This window comes from Choloepus didactylus, chromosome 9 (genome assembly GCF_015220235.1).
Source record: "Choloepus didactylus isolate mChoDid1 chromosome 9, mChoDid1.pri, whole genome shotgun sequence".
NCBI lineage: Eukaryota > Metazoa > Chordata > Mammalia > Pilosa > Megalonychidae > Choloepus > Choloepus didactylus.
This window is the reverse complement of record NC_051315.1, coordinates 120,128,954-120,144,311: the sequence shown is the minus strand read 5'-3', so window position 1 is coordinate 120,144,311 and position 15,358 is coordinate 120,128,954. Positions and strand designations below refer to the sequence as shown.

Here is a 15,358-nt window from a genome sequence, read left to right as displayed (position 1 = left end):
CCCCAAGAAATTGACGATACAGCTACTAGAGCTAATAAACAAATTTAGCAAAGTAGCAGGATACAAGATTAATGCACACAAGTCAGTAATGTTTCTATATGCTAGAAATGAACAAACTGAAGAGACACTCAAGAAAAAGATACCATTTTCAATAGCAACTAAAAAAATTAAGTACCTAGGAATAAACTTAACCAAAGATGTAAAAGACCTATACAAAGAGAACTACATAACTCTACTAAAAGAAATAGAAGGGGACCTTAAAAGATGGAAAAATATTCCATCTTCATGCATAGGAAGGCTAAACGTCATTAAGATATCAATTCTACCCAAACTCATCGACAGATTCAATGCAATCCCAATCAAAATTCCATCAACCTAATTTGCAGACTTGGAAAAGCTAGCTATCAAATTTATTTGGAAAGGGAAGATGCCTCGAATTGCTAAAGACACTCTAAAAAAGAAAAACCAAGTGGGAGGACTTACACTTCCTGACTTTGAAGCTTACTATAAAGCCACAGTTGTCAAAACAGCATGGTACTGGCCCAAAGATAGACATATAGATCAATGGAATCACATTGAGAATTCGGAGATAGACCCCCAGATCTATGGCTGACTGATCTTTGATAAGGCCCCCAAAGTCACTGAACTGGGTCATAAATGTCTTTTCAACAAATGGGGCTGGGAGAGTTGGATATCCACATCCAAAAGAATGAAAGAGGATCCCTACCTCACACCCTATACAAAAATTAACTCAAAATGGACCAAAGATCTCAATATAAAAGAAAGTACCATAAAACTCCTAGAAGATAATGTAGGAAAACTTCTTCAAGACCTTGTATTAGGCGGCCACTTCCTAGACTTTACACCCAAAGCACAAGCAACAAAAGAAAAAATAGATAAATGGGAACTCCTCAAGCTTAGAAGTTTCTGTACCTCAAAGGAATTTCTCAAAAAGGTAAGGAGGCAGCCAACTCAATGGGAAAAGATTTTTGGAAACCATGTATCTGACAAAAGACTGATATCTTGCACATATAAAGAAATCCTACAACTGAATGATGATAGTACAGACAGGCCAATTATAAAATGCGCAAAAGATATGAAAAGACAGTTCTCTGAAGAGGAAATACAAATGGTCGAGAAACACATGAAAAAATGCTCAGCTTCACTAGCTATTAGAAAGATGCAAATTAAGACCACAATGAGATACCATCTCACACCAATTAGAATGGCTGCCATTAAACAAACAGGAAACTACAAATGCTGGAGGGGATGTGGAGAAATTGGAACTCTTATTCATTGTTGGTGGGACTGTATAATGGTTCAGCCACTCTGGAAGTCAGTCTGGCAGTTCCTTAGAAAACTAGATATAGAGATACCCTTCAATCCAGCGATTGCACTTCTCGGTATATACCCGGAAGATCAGAGAGCAGTGACACGAACAGATATCTGCATGCCAATGTTCATAGCAGCATTATTCACAATTGCCAAGAGATGGAAACAACCCAAATGTCCTTTAACAGATGAGTGGATAAATAAAATGTGGTATATACACATGATGGAATACTACACGGCAGTAAGAAGGAACGATGTTGTGAAACATATGACAACATGAATGAACCTTGAAGACATAATGCTGAGCGAAATAAGCCAGGCACAAAAAGAGAAATATTATATGCTACCACTAATGTGAACTTTGAAAAATGTAAAACGAATGGTTTCTAATGTAGAATGTAGGGGAACTAGGGATAGAGAGCAATTAAGGAAGGAGGAACAATAATCCAAGAAGAACAGATAAGCTATCATGGGTAAACTTAATGTTCTGGGAATGCCCAGGAATGACTATGGTCTGTTAATTTCTGATGGGTATAGTAGGACCAAGTTCACAGAAATGTTGCTATATTAGGTAACTTTCTTGGGGTAAAGTAGGAACATGTTGGAAGTTAAGCAGTTATCTTAGGTTAGTTGTCTTTTTCTTACTCCCTTGTTATGGTCTCTTTGAAATGTTCTTTCATTGTATTTTTTTTTTTTTCATACAGTTGATTTTAAAAAGGGAAAAAAGTTAAAAAAGAACAACAACAACAAAAAAAACAAGGAAAAAAATATGCAGAGCCCCCTTGAGGAGCTGGTGGAGAATGCAGGGGTATTGGCCTGCCCTACCTCGATGGTTGCTAACATGCCCACAGACATAGGGGATTGGTGGTTTGATAGATTGAGCCCTCTACCACGGAATTTGCCCTTGGGAAGACTGTTGCTGCAAAGGAGAGGCTAGGCCTCCCTATAATTGTGCCTAAGAGCCTCCTCCCAAATGTCTCTTTGTTGCTCACATGTGGCCCTGTCTCTCTAGCTAAGCCAACTTGAAAGGTGAAATCACTGCCCTCTCCCCTATGTGGGATCAGACACCCAGGGGAGTGAATCTCCCTGGCAACGTGGAATATGACTCCCGGGGAGGAATGCAGACCCGGCATTGTGGGATGGAGAACATCTTCTTGACCAAAAGGGGGATGTGAAAGGAAATGAAATAAGCTTCAGTGGCAGAGAGATTCCAAAAGGAGCCGAGAGGTCACTCTGGTGGGCACTCTTACGCACAATATAGACAACCCTTTTTAGGTTCTAATGAATTGAGGTAGCTGGTGGTGGATACCTGAAACTATCAAACTACAACCCAGAACCCATGAATCTTGAAGACAATTGTATAAAAATGTGGCTTATGAGGGGGGACAGTGGGATTGGGGGGGCCATAGGGATCACACTCCCATTGGTCTAGTTTGTGGATGGATGAGTGGAAAGGTGGGGGAAGGAAACAAAGAAACAGACAAGGGCGCCCAGTGTTCTTTTTTACTTTAGTTGCTCCTTTTCACTTTAATTATTATTCTGGTTATTTTTGTGTGTGTGGTAATGAGGGTGTCGGGGATTGATTTCGGTAATGAATGTACAACTACGTAATGGTACTGTGAACAATCAAATGTATGATTTGTTTTGTATGACTGCGTGGTATGTGATTATATCTCAATCAAATGAATTAAAAAAACCTGAATTTAGTAAAAATAAATGCTGATCCACACATTAAAAAATATTGTTATATATTGTTTCTCTAAATTTCAGGACCTCATCTACCCAAATTGATGAATGCTGTTTCAGACATTGTAGGTGGACTCACTGCTGATCTCCTTAACTATTTACCTCCTAAACAAGCAGAACTTCCTTTGAAGTTAGTAGAAGCTGCAGTTATATGAAAAGGAGGATAAAAAAACACACAGCAAGCTAGGAATGCCAAAGATTTCCCCAAAGTGCCACTGGCAAGTAAATTTCACTAAGAACTAAAGATGGAGATATAAAAAGTCTTATAAACTCTGTTTTGTTTTCTCATGTGCTGCCTGGGGCCAGTTACTTTGTTGACTTGTTTAAAGATCAGGTAGCAAGAATCTTAAGCAACGTACATAAAATCACAAAAATATTACTAATAATACTAATAATGTAATAACCGCCATCATAAAATTCATAATATCTGTGTACCTGCTGAGTGTTGGCCTCTTTGGTAAGTGTTTTCACAAAATACCCGATTTAATCTCCATAGTTAACCCATAAAAGTGTCTTGGGACTACTTGCAAATGAATCACTTGCTTTTCGTGTAAAGATGCAGATAAATTAAATTACTTAGCCTGGGGGTCTGAGAACTGCATTTCTTACAAGATACCCAAACCCCTGCTGAGGACTCTTTTGCCAGCATGTGCCATTTTACCCAACCTATACAATTGAATGTGGCTGCCCTGCTCTGCACGCTGATTTGAGAATCAACGACTTTTGAGGCAGGACATTAACAGATATCATCACTCAGAGCCCAGGTCCCTTTGACTCGATTTCTGAAATTGAGGCGTCGTTGACAATAAAATCTGATTATTCCATAGTCAGGAGCTGACAGCCATCAGATCTATGTCCATGTTGGGGAGGGGAGTGTTGCCTGCTGCAATAGCACTTGGGGTAGGATGATTGTTTTTTTTTTTCCTGGCCCTGAACTTCTGTAGCCTTAAACAAAGGAGTTGTTTTAGTTGGGCCCAGGTGAAGGGGAGGGGAGAGCTGGCTTGCTCATCCTTCCAGTGCCCCAGCCCTCTTCCACAGTAGCCAGCTTACTCTACCCCAAAGGCACAAGGTCACCTTGGGCCAAGTATGATCAGACCAAAGTTTTCTTATTCTCTGTAGCCCAGGATGGGCATTACTAATTGTACAGCAAAGAATTGACATTGCTCAGAGGTCTGGACTTAGCTCTGGGCTCCTGGAAAGTAATTTCTAAGCCCTTGTAACGTTTCGCCTGATAAATGTCTTTGCTTACCTGGTAGCCTTGGTCCGTGTCAGCTAGTCTATGCTACCTGTGCGATTTATGATGGGGGCTTTGAGCCACATGGCATCAGCTTGACCTCTGGAGGGATTGGAGACTGAGGTCAGTCACATGGATGGGTGGCCAACCACGTCTGTGTCCCCGAGACCCAATAAAAGCTCCAAACAATGACTATGTCTTGAGTGAGCCTCCCTGGTTGGCAATATTCCATGCATAGCGTCATACATAGTTACTAGGAGAAGTTAGCACTGTCCACTGCTCTGCTGGGAGAGGACAACTGGAAGCTTGAGCTTGGACACCCCCTGAACCCTGCCCCATGTGCCTCTTCTCTTTGCTGATTTTAATCTGCATCTCTTTGCTGCAATAAACTATAACCATGAGTACAGCAGCTTTCAGTGAGTTCTGTGAGAACTTCTAGTGAATTATCCAATGTAAGTGTGATGTTGTGGAGCTCCAAACTTGCAGTTGTTGTCAGAAATGAGGTTGGTCTTGAAGTCTCCCAAACTTTACACTAGTGCCTTCTAGGGACCAAACAGGAAACTCAAATATACAAAGAATGACAGCAGCTTTGTTTTGTCCCAGTTTGATAAAAAGATAAAATGCTATGATCTCTATTTATCACAGCAGTTAATAAGAGACATTGATTCAAACTTTCCTTGATATTTTGAAGGGCTTGATCAAACATAAAACTGATATTGGCTTTAATTATACTTACTGGACCATGAAATCCTGGAGGGCCAAGATCTCCTTTCCACCCCTATGTTGAAAGACAGTTACAAAGTTACAAATTATGAATTCTTAATGAAAAAGATTTACATATTTAGTGTATTTTAAAAAACAAAAGACATAGTTGGACAATAAAGCAATGATAAAAATAATATTATTTATAAGTCATGTACAAACCAAGCTAAAAATAAAGGAGAATCGACTTGAGATTATTTTCCCAGAGGGCCTGTGTCTGGGTCAGGAATCCTATCTACAAGGTCCTGGAGAAGTTGTTATTCCTCTAGTGGTTCTGCAGGTTTCTTCTATGCAACCACCGTCAATGGGTGATGCTCACATACATTGCAAACTCACGTGTTCCGACCCAGAATAGAGGCCTAGAAAAACTAGGCCATGGGTTTTATGCAATCCCCAGTGTCCCAGCTGTAACCACCCCCTGGTTTTCCCATTCACGAGAGCATTTCAGAATTCAAGTGAGTGGAAGTGATATTACTATAGGATAAATCTTGAATCTACAATATATCTACATATGCAAATTACCTAAAAATGTCTCTAGTATATTCTCAGGAACAAATTAATTGAGCACAATTAATTGAGCACAACCCTTCAGTGTATCATAATCCAAGAAGAAAATGATGGAGTCCAATTTTTTAAACTTGAACTCCATGATGTCCCATGACCAGAACCTTCCTACGTTCTGAGGCTTTTTCAACTTCTGACTCATGCAGATCGGAAATCTTACTGGTCCTAAGTCTGCCAACTGCAATTACACTAAGTTTATTATCTTTCCAATGAGACCATCCTTTAAATTTTTAAGTAAAGTTGCCACATCTCTATTTCTTAATAAATAGATTAAGGTATCTTAATGAACTCTGTGACTGCAATTCCTTGTACCTAATTCCGGGATGTGGGGGAAAAGGATAAGGATAGGCAAAACCCAACCAATTAAAAAATGCTGAAGGTAGGCTGCTAGGAAGGGGGTTACCTTAATGCCATCTTCACCTGTTAATCCAGGGAGGCCTCTGTCACCCTTAGCCCCCTAAAGAAAAGAGCAAAAGAGAACAGATTGGTAGACACACTAATCAATTGTTTCTGTTTGAAGCAGGAACAGTTTGAACTCCTCTTTGAAAAAAAGGATGTCTTCAGATGACCTATATCCACAACAAGGGTGTAAAACTATGGTTCTCAAATGTAGATTTTAAATGTTATAAGCTTTTTTTTGCTAGTTTCTAACTACTTAGTGACTCTCAGAAATTCTTCTCAAAAATTCTTCACTGACATTTTCACTACGTCGATGCACCAAATAATGTCTTTACCCGAGTGCCAGGGAAGCCAGGGGCACCATCTTTTCCAGGTTTTCCCTAAAACAAGAACAAAACAATAGCATGTAATTCAATAAATGTGGATAATTTTAATAAGAACGTGGAAAACTTAAATGATATGATCATCGCTTAACCTCAGGCAAAAAAGCCTAAGTGAGGGTCCCCATACAGGTTTTAGAAAGAAAAGTTTTCAATTAGAGAATACACACTGACCTCTTCCCAGCAAAGGCAGAAGCCAGTCAAAATGGGAATTTAAGGAGGGCCAAAGGAAGGAAAAGAGCAAATTATCAGCCAAGTTTCAGTTAGAATTGATGCTGTCCTAAGCTTGGAAAGAAAATCGAGGAAGCACTGATCGGAGAAATGAAAAATAGTATACATATTTAAATGTATGTTTTAAAGCAATGTATATTTTTAAATCTTTCCAAACAGGAGCTGACTGGGGTCTGGGTCCCTGTTGCCTCTGTCTTCCCAGCATTCCATGCTGCCTCTTTTTAGTCACGGCCAGCCCCACTTCCTGTGGGGAATTGCTGTCAATCACAGCAGCCCACGGCCTCAGTGGCCTGGCCAATTTTAGTACCTTTTCCTCCAAGCCATAGCAGTTTTTTAACTACTATATGAGACATATGACCAAAGCTGGGCCAACCAAAAACTTCTCTAGGATTGTATACATGGACATAAGAAGAAAGATACTCTCTCTCTCCTGTTAACCTCAAGTTATCTGTTGCGACTACCTCCTTTTTCCCCTCCCCTCCCCTGCCCCCACACATAGAAATAAACCATCTGCCAAAGGAGAGAAGGCAGCCAGTGTGCAGAGAGAAGCCAAAGTGAAATGGAGAGTCCTGCCATATTGTTTCAGGCTTTGAAGTCCCTGAAGCTTATTCTAGAAAGGGACTTCTCAGACACTTGAGCAAATAAATTCCACCTCCCAAACCTTCTTCTTCTTTTTTAACCTAAGATGGTTTGAGTCGGGCATCTTAAACTTGCAACCTAAAGAGTCCTAATATAGGCTGCACGTGGCACTGAATTTCCAAGTTTACCTGCAAGCCAGTTTCCCCAGGGTCACCCTTTTCAGATCCATAAGATTCTCCAGGTGGTCCCTGTATTAATTAGAGTGACGTCAAGTGTTACAAATTCTTGATTTTTGACTTATGATTTTTATTAATTTGTCCCTTCTGATTATTCTGTCATATTTTCAGATGTTCACATGATGAGTCACCTAACAGGAAAATCTTATTTATAAGTATTAATTTAAAAACAGAGGCTAAAAAAAAGCAGATGTTTAAGATACGTCATAAGCGATGAGTGATATTGGATGCATGTGAAACAGTGCAAGGATTTCAGGATCAACATAGCCATAAAATAATTCTGGTATAGTCATGATCTCTGCAGTCAGGTATTATTGTGTTTTAGCTAATGTTAAGATTTAAAAGTAGAACATACATCAAAATATGTACTTGGGTACTATATGCTCCAAGGCAATAAGACTCTTAAATGACTTACTGAGGGTCCAGGAGGTCCGGATTTGCCCATCTCTCCCTTTTCCCCCTTCTCCCCTTTGAGATCCTGCCACAAAAACAATTCAAGGTCATTAAGAATGGATGAAACAAGATTTCAGCCATTATACTGGGAAAAGTCCTCTGTTCAATAAATGGGATTGACAAGCTACCAATGTGCCTCATGTTAATCAACCCAACAGATCTTAGCATTTTCCACATTTCAGCTTTTGTATCTCTGAACCCACTTATGGTGGTTAAAACTGTGTGTACCCCAGAAGAACATGTTCTTGGATTTAATACATTCCTGTGGGTATGGACCCATTGTAAACAGGATGTTTTGATGAGACTATTTCAGTTACGGTATGGTCCACCTCAATCAGAATGGGTCTTAATTCTCTTAATTCAGATAAAGAGAGAGAAAGCCACGGAAGCAAGAAGCTATAATCAATGAAAACTAGAAGAGAAGGGAGAGACCAGAAGACACCTCCATGTGCCATGCCATGTGGCAGAGGAGCTAAGGATCGCTAGCAGCTGCTCTTTGTGAAGAAAGCATTGCCTTGACAATGCCTTGGTTTGGACATTTTCTCAGCCTCAAAACTGTAAACTAATAAATTTCCATTGTTTAAGCCAACTCATTTATGGTATCTGGTTTAAGTAGCCCAGGAAACTAAAAACACCACTGAAACTAAATTCAAACTTTTTCAAAAATGTTTGGATTGAATTACATTAATAATTTAATTTCTGAATGAAACTCACTTTTTTTCCTGAGTCATCTTACTGATCTAGATTTTGCTAAGATAGGGTTTATCTTCTATAGGCACAGTCATATCATTTCTTATATATTTTATTTTAATTTTTATTACAATAAATTATTTATATTGGGAAAGCAATTGTTTCCTGTAAATGTAAATGTTATAATGAGGACTTGATTCATTAATCTATTTTTTCTGTCCTTACCACATTTTACTAATTATGTTTTTTTCCCAATCTGAGTGTCATTTTGAGAGCATCATTTATTTCAAACTGACTTTTTTTCCTGAGTCAAGTCTTACTGATCTAGATTTTGCTAAGATAAGATTTATTTATTTATTATTAATCAATTTTCAGCCAATAATAAATTTTACTGAATGAAGTTTTAGCCTATATTAATTTTATTTTTGTTGCTTGCCTCTGAAAAGTTCAGTTATTTTCTCAAGGTCAGTTCTTTTTCAGTCTTCAGTGTGAGTTTTTGGCCATACCAAATTTTATCATGTGCTGCTTTGAACTTTTATTACTTTTGTTTGATACTTTATGTCATTAAAATTATACTGGAAGTGATGGGGTTTTTTGGGGGAGGGGTGATGAAAATGTTCTAAAATGGTGGTGATAGGTGAACAACTCTGTGATTACACTAAGAGCCACTGAATTGTACACTTTAAATGGGTGAATGACATCTCAATAAATCTGTTAAAGTTAATTACAACAAAAAAACATGAAGGGTGCACTTGAAAAGGGTAAATTTTATGGTATGCAGATTATATTTCAGTAAAGCAGTTATTAAAAATTAATTATAAATTTAAAAGAGAATGATGGTTTGTGTTTATTTCTTATTAAGTCACAAGAAAACTGTTAGCCTCCCCATCCCACCCCCCAGACATTCCAGGATTACCCTAGTGTCTAGAATAGGTACATTATATGGCAGATTTACTGCTTCTGAGCAGTCAGTTTAGTTCCATATTCTGGTCCTCCTAGCTACTCCACTGCGGGAGCAAGAAGTATATAATAATGTCAGAATGACTGGGTCATAGTGTCCTTGGAGAGGAGTGGGGGTTACGATGTGTTTGGGGTTATAATGGCAGGGGCAAACCTTTCCTGATTGATCAATAACATCCCTCCATCCATCTCCTTAGGTCATTACCATCCACTTGAATCGGAACCATATACCCGTTTTGTTATCATTTATTTAAAAATACTGAGCATCTATTCTGCAATAGGGACAGGGAGAGGAGATGGGGATACAGAGTGGGTAAAATCAGTTGCAGGCTCTGCCCTCAAGAAGCTTGGGAGTCGCTTGCCTCAGAACATCCCCTGTCTCATATTTTCTGGCTCATGAAAGAAAGTTGGGGCAGGAATAAAACCAAGCCTCTTAGGCTGGGCTGAGGGAGTTGGGTTGAGCTGGGCTTAAATGACAGCCTTTTAAGAGAGGTGAGGAACCAGCAGGACTTAATCCCAGAAAAAACTGAAGAGTTACCGTTGTGTTATCTGGGCCAGTTAGTGTCACAATAACTGTCCCTGGTAGTCCGGGGGGTCCCGTTATTCCTTTCAAACCCTGAAGACAAACACAAGCAGGATGAAAAGGTACACATAAGCTTTACTGAATGTGAAAGATCTACTTTTCTCCCTCGGTTCTTACTCAAGAAGATAGAGCAAAGGAAAGCTTGAGACCCATCCAACACATTCGTTTTTCAAGGTTGTCACTGAATGAAATGTATAGGCTGCTATGCTACAGAACTTAAACTATCTTGCCCGTAAGTATCTGAATTACCCGCTCTCCTTTTGGTCCTATCACGTTTTCACCCATGTGGCCCTGTAAGAAAACATAAAATCAAATTATTTATTGAAAATAAACAGGAATAAATAGTCTCAACACATTAAAGTTCCGGTATTTTTAACTGAACAGTTATATTTTAATTTTAATGTTAGAATTATAAAAGTTATTTTAGCTATTTCTTGGAATAGGGCAGCAACTTCTTTCTTTCTAAAGGTGGAGATTTGAGGGCAGACAGCACAAGAGATTTATTTAATATGGCAAATGAAGACAAGAGATGGGGAAGGGACCCAGGCTCAGACAACCTTTTTCTGGCTCAGCTACTAGCTAGTTTTGATTCTGCTGGCTACTGGATACTTAAGTTCTTGGAAATGTCGTTTTCTTATCTAAAAAATAAGAGAGATGGGTAGCTGAACTTCAGGAACACTCCTAGTTCTGAAATTCAAAACAAGAAAATAGAAGCTGAGAATAGACTTAAAGCTACTGACTTCACCAGTAATTTATTGACATGTGATAAGTCTAATATGACTGATTTCTCTTCACTAACCATAGCCCAGCCATCATTTCAGCCAATATCTCCTTGATTTGGGGCTCTTGAGTCTGCAGATCTTCCCGTATGAACCCGCAAGTTTCAGAGAAAAGCCTAAGATGAGGAATCCAAAGACTTTAAATCTCAGCTCTGCCATTTACTGTCTATTTAACCTCAGACAATTCACTGAAGCTGAACCTATCCATCTCACAGAATGGGAGTTCGTGTGCCGAATCAATAAAATGCTAACTGTGTAAGCTCCCAGGAAGTCTACACACAAAGGCCCTTCGGTAGTAAGTGAGATATGCACTCATTACTAATCTCGGGTGGATTCAGCCTCATTCAACATTTTCTTACTTAAATTGACGAATCATTAGCCTCCTCAACAGAAACACAAGCAGGACCCTACTTAATGAGCACCTGAATAATCAGGTTTATTTTTCTTTTTTCTTTTCATCAATTTTTATTTGCTAGAATGAGATCAAGTTGGTTTGGGGAAGCAGCCCCAGACAAAGATTTTTAGGATAGTGTGTTGGGTGATCACTAGGATTATGAGAAATGGGAAACCTGTGGATGAGGACACCTTGACTTTTACCCAGTGAGGAGCTCCTTATAGTCTGAGTCTGTGTCAGGGATTGAGTTACTGAAGTGCAGGGGGAAGGGGGAAAGAGGTGGAGAGCAGCCAGCCATGCTCCTGTCCTCCTGGGAATTTGTGTGGGCCCCAGGGAGGCTCCTGGCAGCCCCCCATGTGTGGAATCAGACCAGGTTTGGCTTTTAGATCAGTTAGGGTGTTCTGGCTAATACAACACATGAATCGTCATCTACCTTGGGTCCTGGAGGCCCCATGGCTCCTGGCAAACCCTAGAAAAATCCACAGATTAAAATTACTGCAGGAAATACATCCAGCACCAACACCCCTGCCCCCCCCCCCAAAAAAAAACTTTTAAAAAACTTTTTAGCTATAATTAATTTATTAGTTTACCAAGTCTATAGCAAGGGTGACTTTATACTCACAATGAATCCTGGAATACCAGGGGGGCCAACAGGTCCTGGAAAACCTGGAGGACCTGGAAAACCCTTTACATTATGAGAAAAATAAGAGTAAGTTTAAATTTATTTCTCATGTAAGAACGCTGTCCATTAGTTAAGTGCATGGAAATATTTTGATAAAATCAGAAAAGCATAATGCCTGGCTTCTAAATGGCTGCAGTTAAATGACAATAAATGCTAAGAAGTGTGTTGCCATGTGTCAGAGGCTCCCAGAACCATCCTGATGCCGTCCCGATGTCATCCTGATGTCAACTTGTCATCTCGAAGACACTATTTCCAGGGAACTGACCAGAGCAATTGCTTTACTTTAGAAGTTTTCAAAATTTTGCATTTATCTTTCTCTGTCTCTGTTTCTCTTTCTCCTTTTCTGGGCAGGTAGGCTCTTACCTGCTCTTCCCTCTGCCTAGAATCTTCTTTCCCCAGATGTCTGCAGGCTCATTTCCTCTCTCCTCTCGTTCTACTCAGTTGCCATCCTCTAAGTAAGGCCTTCCCTGCCTGTCCAGTCTAAAGTTGCAACTCTCCTTCTAACCTGGACCCCTCCAAATACCCTTTCCCTGTTTTGATTTTCTCCTTAGCATTTATTACTATCTAACAATCCATATACATACTGATTTACCTTATTTCTGTTTTCCCCACTAGAGTGTAAGCTCCATGAGGTTAAGAATTTTTTAAAACTATTTTTTGTCTGATTTGTTCAGAGCCTCAGAGCTAGAATAGCACTTGGCACATGATAAATATCTCTTGTATAAGTCAATCTGCCAGAGATTACGTCTTCCACACCAGAGAGAGAATGAGATCTCTGAGGCACTGTACCTGGAATCCTGGAGCTCCTGGCAACCCAGGGTCACCTTTTCCATCCAATTCTACATCTTCTTCTTTAGCAGGAATGCCCTTGAAGATGAAGGGGTTCAACAAACATAATCAATGTCATATTTTCAATCCCTTTAAATGCTTATCCAAGATTATACTACTTTAAGGATAAAAGTGCCTCCCAGGAAATAGAGAAATGATTTAGGATCATGTAGGTATGCCGTTTTGAAGAACTAAAAGCATTCCTACATTTTCTAAATTATTGTCATCAATTTACTGTGGGAGGACAAAAGATACAAGGACAACAATTTTTTTCCCCCAAGATATGAAAATTAATGGCAATTCCTGGTCTTGAATTTGGGCTCCTGAACATGAGGCCAGTTCTCATCTCCTAAATCCTATTTTCTTAAAGAATGATACAAAACCCATATTGGTTAAGACTCATTCATTAGAAGAGGCAGAAAAAAGCTGCTCAGTAGGAACAAGTATCATGTCCCAATTATGGATTCTGAATTAATAAAATCTGGATTATGGAATCTGATTTGTAATTACTTCTCTCTTGTCATTTAACAGAAGCCATTTTCATATGTAATCAGAGATTTTCAATGACAATATACCACAAATCACATACCTTTTCTCCTTTCAAGCCAACAGCACCCTAGGACAAGGAGTAGCATATTAACAACCAGAGGCGAGTCAAATTCAGGACATTCTTGGTTTTCCTTCCACTGCTATTCAGCCTCCTCTTCCTGCTGAATACTTGCCACTGGTTTTTAAACATGCTCAAGTCTCTTCCAATTAAACAGACAAGTCTCCCCTTAATCTTTTACCCTCCTTCTAATACTTCCTTGTCTCTCTTTCACCCCATCTGCAATCTTCCCATTCCGTTCATCTGCCTTCCTGAGGGCATCCCAAATCCAACTCCTGCCTCTGTCTCACCCTGGAAGCATCCCTTGCTCAGGTCAGCAACGTCTTTGACATTGCTTAAACAATGACAAAGTAACAGTCCTCATCTTCCTGGACTTCTTAGCAGTATTGGGCAGCTGCAGGCCACTCCATTCTGTTTGAAATATATCTTTCCTGGGTTTCCATAATACAGTCCTCTTGGTTTTCTTTCTACCATGAAGGCCATTCCTCCTTTACAAGTGCATTCTCGACATCAACTTCCACGTGGGAATGCGTCAGCTCTAAGCTCCTTTTCTCTGTACTCTCCTTAAGCCGTCAGCAGTCCAGGCCTCTCCTATGAGAGAATCCAACTGCCTGCTATGCACCTCCACTTGGATGTCTCAAAAGCAAAATAAGGTCTCCAGGTCCAAAATCTGAACTCACGATGCATTGATCCATTCATTCCACAACTATTAGTAGACTGTCTACCATTGGCTGCCCCAGATTTCCCCAAGGTCCTAATGGATCTAAGCATATGGTCATTGTGTTCACACTTCACGTCTTCGATGCGGAGCTAGAAATGGAAACTTACCGGGACCCCTGGGTAGCCCGGTGTACCTAGAAGTCCTGGAAATCCTTGCTCACCCTGGAAGAAATGAGAAGTTTGTCATTCTTCTTAGTTGTTCTAAAATGGCCTTTTCAGGTATTTTCTCTGTTTCCCTTTTCCAAGTTTGAGGTGGTAAATCTAGACAAAGCAATCCAGAGTCCATATGGCTGCTGGGTCATGAGGCTGAAGGCCAGAAAACTGTTATTTTAATTGAAAACAGAATTACAATTCACTGTTTCTCAAACTCTGCATACACAGCAAAAGTCTAATTGTGCCAAGAACTTTTTAATTGCTGTTTCCTTAAACTTTAATAATTAGTTCATTCATGCCCACCATTCCGGGGAAAAGGAGAGCATAATTAGGGAACAAAAGGAGATGAGTGAACATTGAAATGCTCGGTCATTCTTTTTCAAAGACCAATTCTGTAGTCAAGGCTTTAGGGTCTGATTCACATACACTCACAACCTTGGATGAAAACAGCTGTGGCAGAACATGGGAGAACTTCCTTAAAAGACAACTGGAAAGAATGAATAAGGAGAAAGAAAATAGGAAGGTTCCCAATTAAAAAATCATATTTCTGCCCTGAAAAAAACACACCTTTGGTTCTGGCTAATAGAATGTTCCAAGGAATGCCTATCTTCATCTCACTGCTACTTTACCCTAAATTATTCATTCAGCAAAACATGCATTAATCATCTTCGGTGCAAGAAGTTCACACCTTTGAACCATTGCATCCTGGTAGACCGGGAAGTCCATAAGGTCCAGTTCTGCCAGGGGTGCCCTGAAAAGGAGAACAAGTCTCAAAGACGAGGCATGATCGCCATGCCCCGGGGCCACAGAGAAGCAGCAGAGGCACACACCGAGGGAAAGGCTGCCTAACAAACAGTTATCAAAATATAAATTATTTAAATATTTAAGTAGTAAATTTAAATAGTTGCTTTAAAGAGTAATTCAAATAACAATCATAACAAACAAAATGGGCTAATTAAAACAGAAAATTATCAAGTAAGACAGATATTTTAGATAAAACAAATAGCTTTTCTAAATATAATGAAGTGCCTTAAAATGCTGCTTTA

At 39.6% G+C, this 15,358-nt stretch overlaps 1 protein-coding gene across 5 annotated transcripts in view; it reads right to left on the bottom strand.

Annotated features, from left to right (window-relative positions):
- The window catches only part of COL4A3 (collagen type IV alpha 3 chain), a 151,526-nt gene that overhangs the window by 56,048 nt on the left and 80,120 nt on the right, over positions 1-15,358 (bottom strand). For 4 of the 5 annotated variants that reach the window (XM_037848460.1, XM_037848458.1, XM_037848461.1 and 1 more), the window contains 13 exons: positions 15,001-15,063; positions 14,268-14,321; positions 13,422-13,448; positions 12,794-12,871; positions 11,945-12,007; positions 11,756-11,791; positions 10,399-10,440; positions 10,105-10,182; positions 7,879-7,941; positions 7,416-7,475; positions 6,373-6,417; positions 6,042-6,095; positions 5,049-5,090 (listed from right to left, as the gene is read on the bottom strand). In XM_037848460.1, coding sequence (XP_037704388.1) covers positions 5,049-5,090; positions 6,042-6,095; positions 6,373-6,417; positions 7,416-7,475; positions 7,879-7,941; positions 10,105-10,182; positions 10,399-10,440; positions 11,756-11,791; positions 11,945-12,007; positions 12,794-12,871; positions 13,422-13,448; positions 14,268-14,321; positions 15,001-15,063 — 705 coding nt within the window. Of the gene's footprint in view, positions 1-5,048; positions 5,091-6,041; positions 6,096-6,372; positions 6,418-7,415; positions 7,476-7,878; positions 7,942-10,104; positions 10,183-10,398; positions 10,441-11,755; positions 11,792-11,944; positions 12,008-12,793; positions 12,872-13,421; positions 13,449-14,267; positions 14,322-15,000; positions 15,064-15,358 lie in introns of those variants that run through there. The other variant, XM_037848462.1, reaches the window with a different exon arrangement.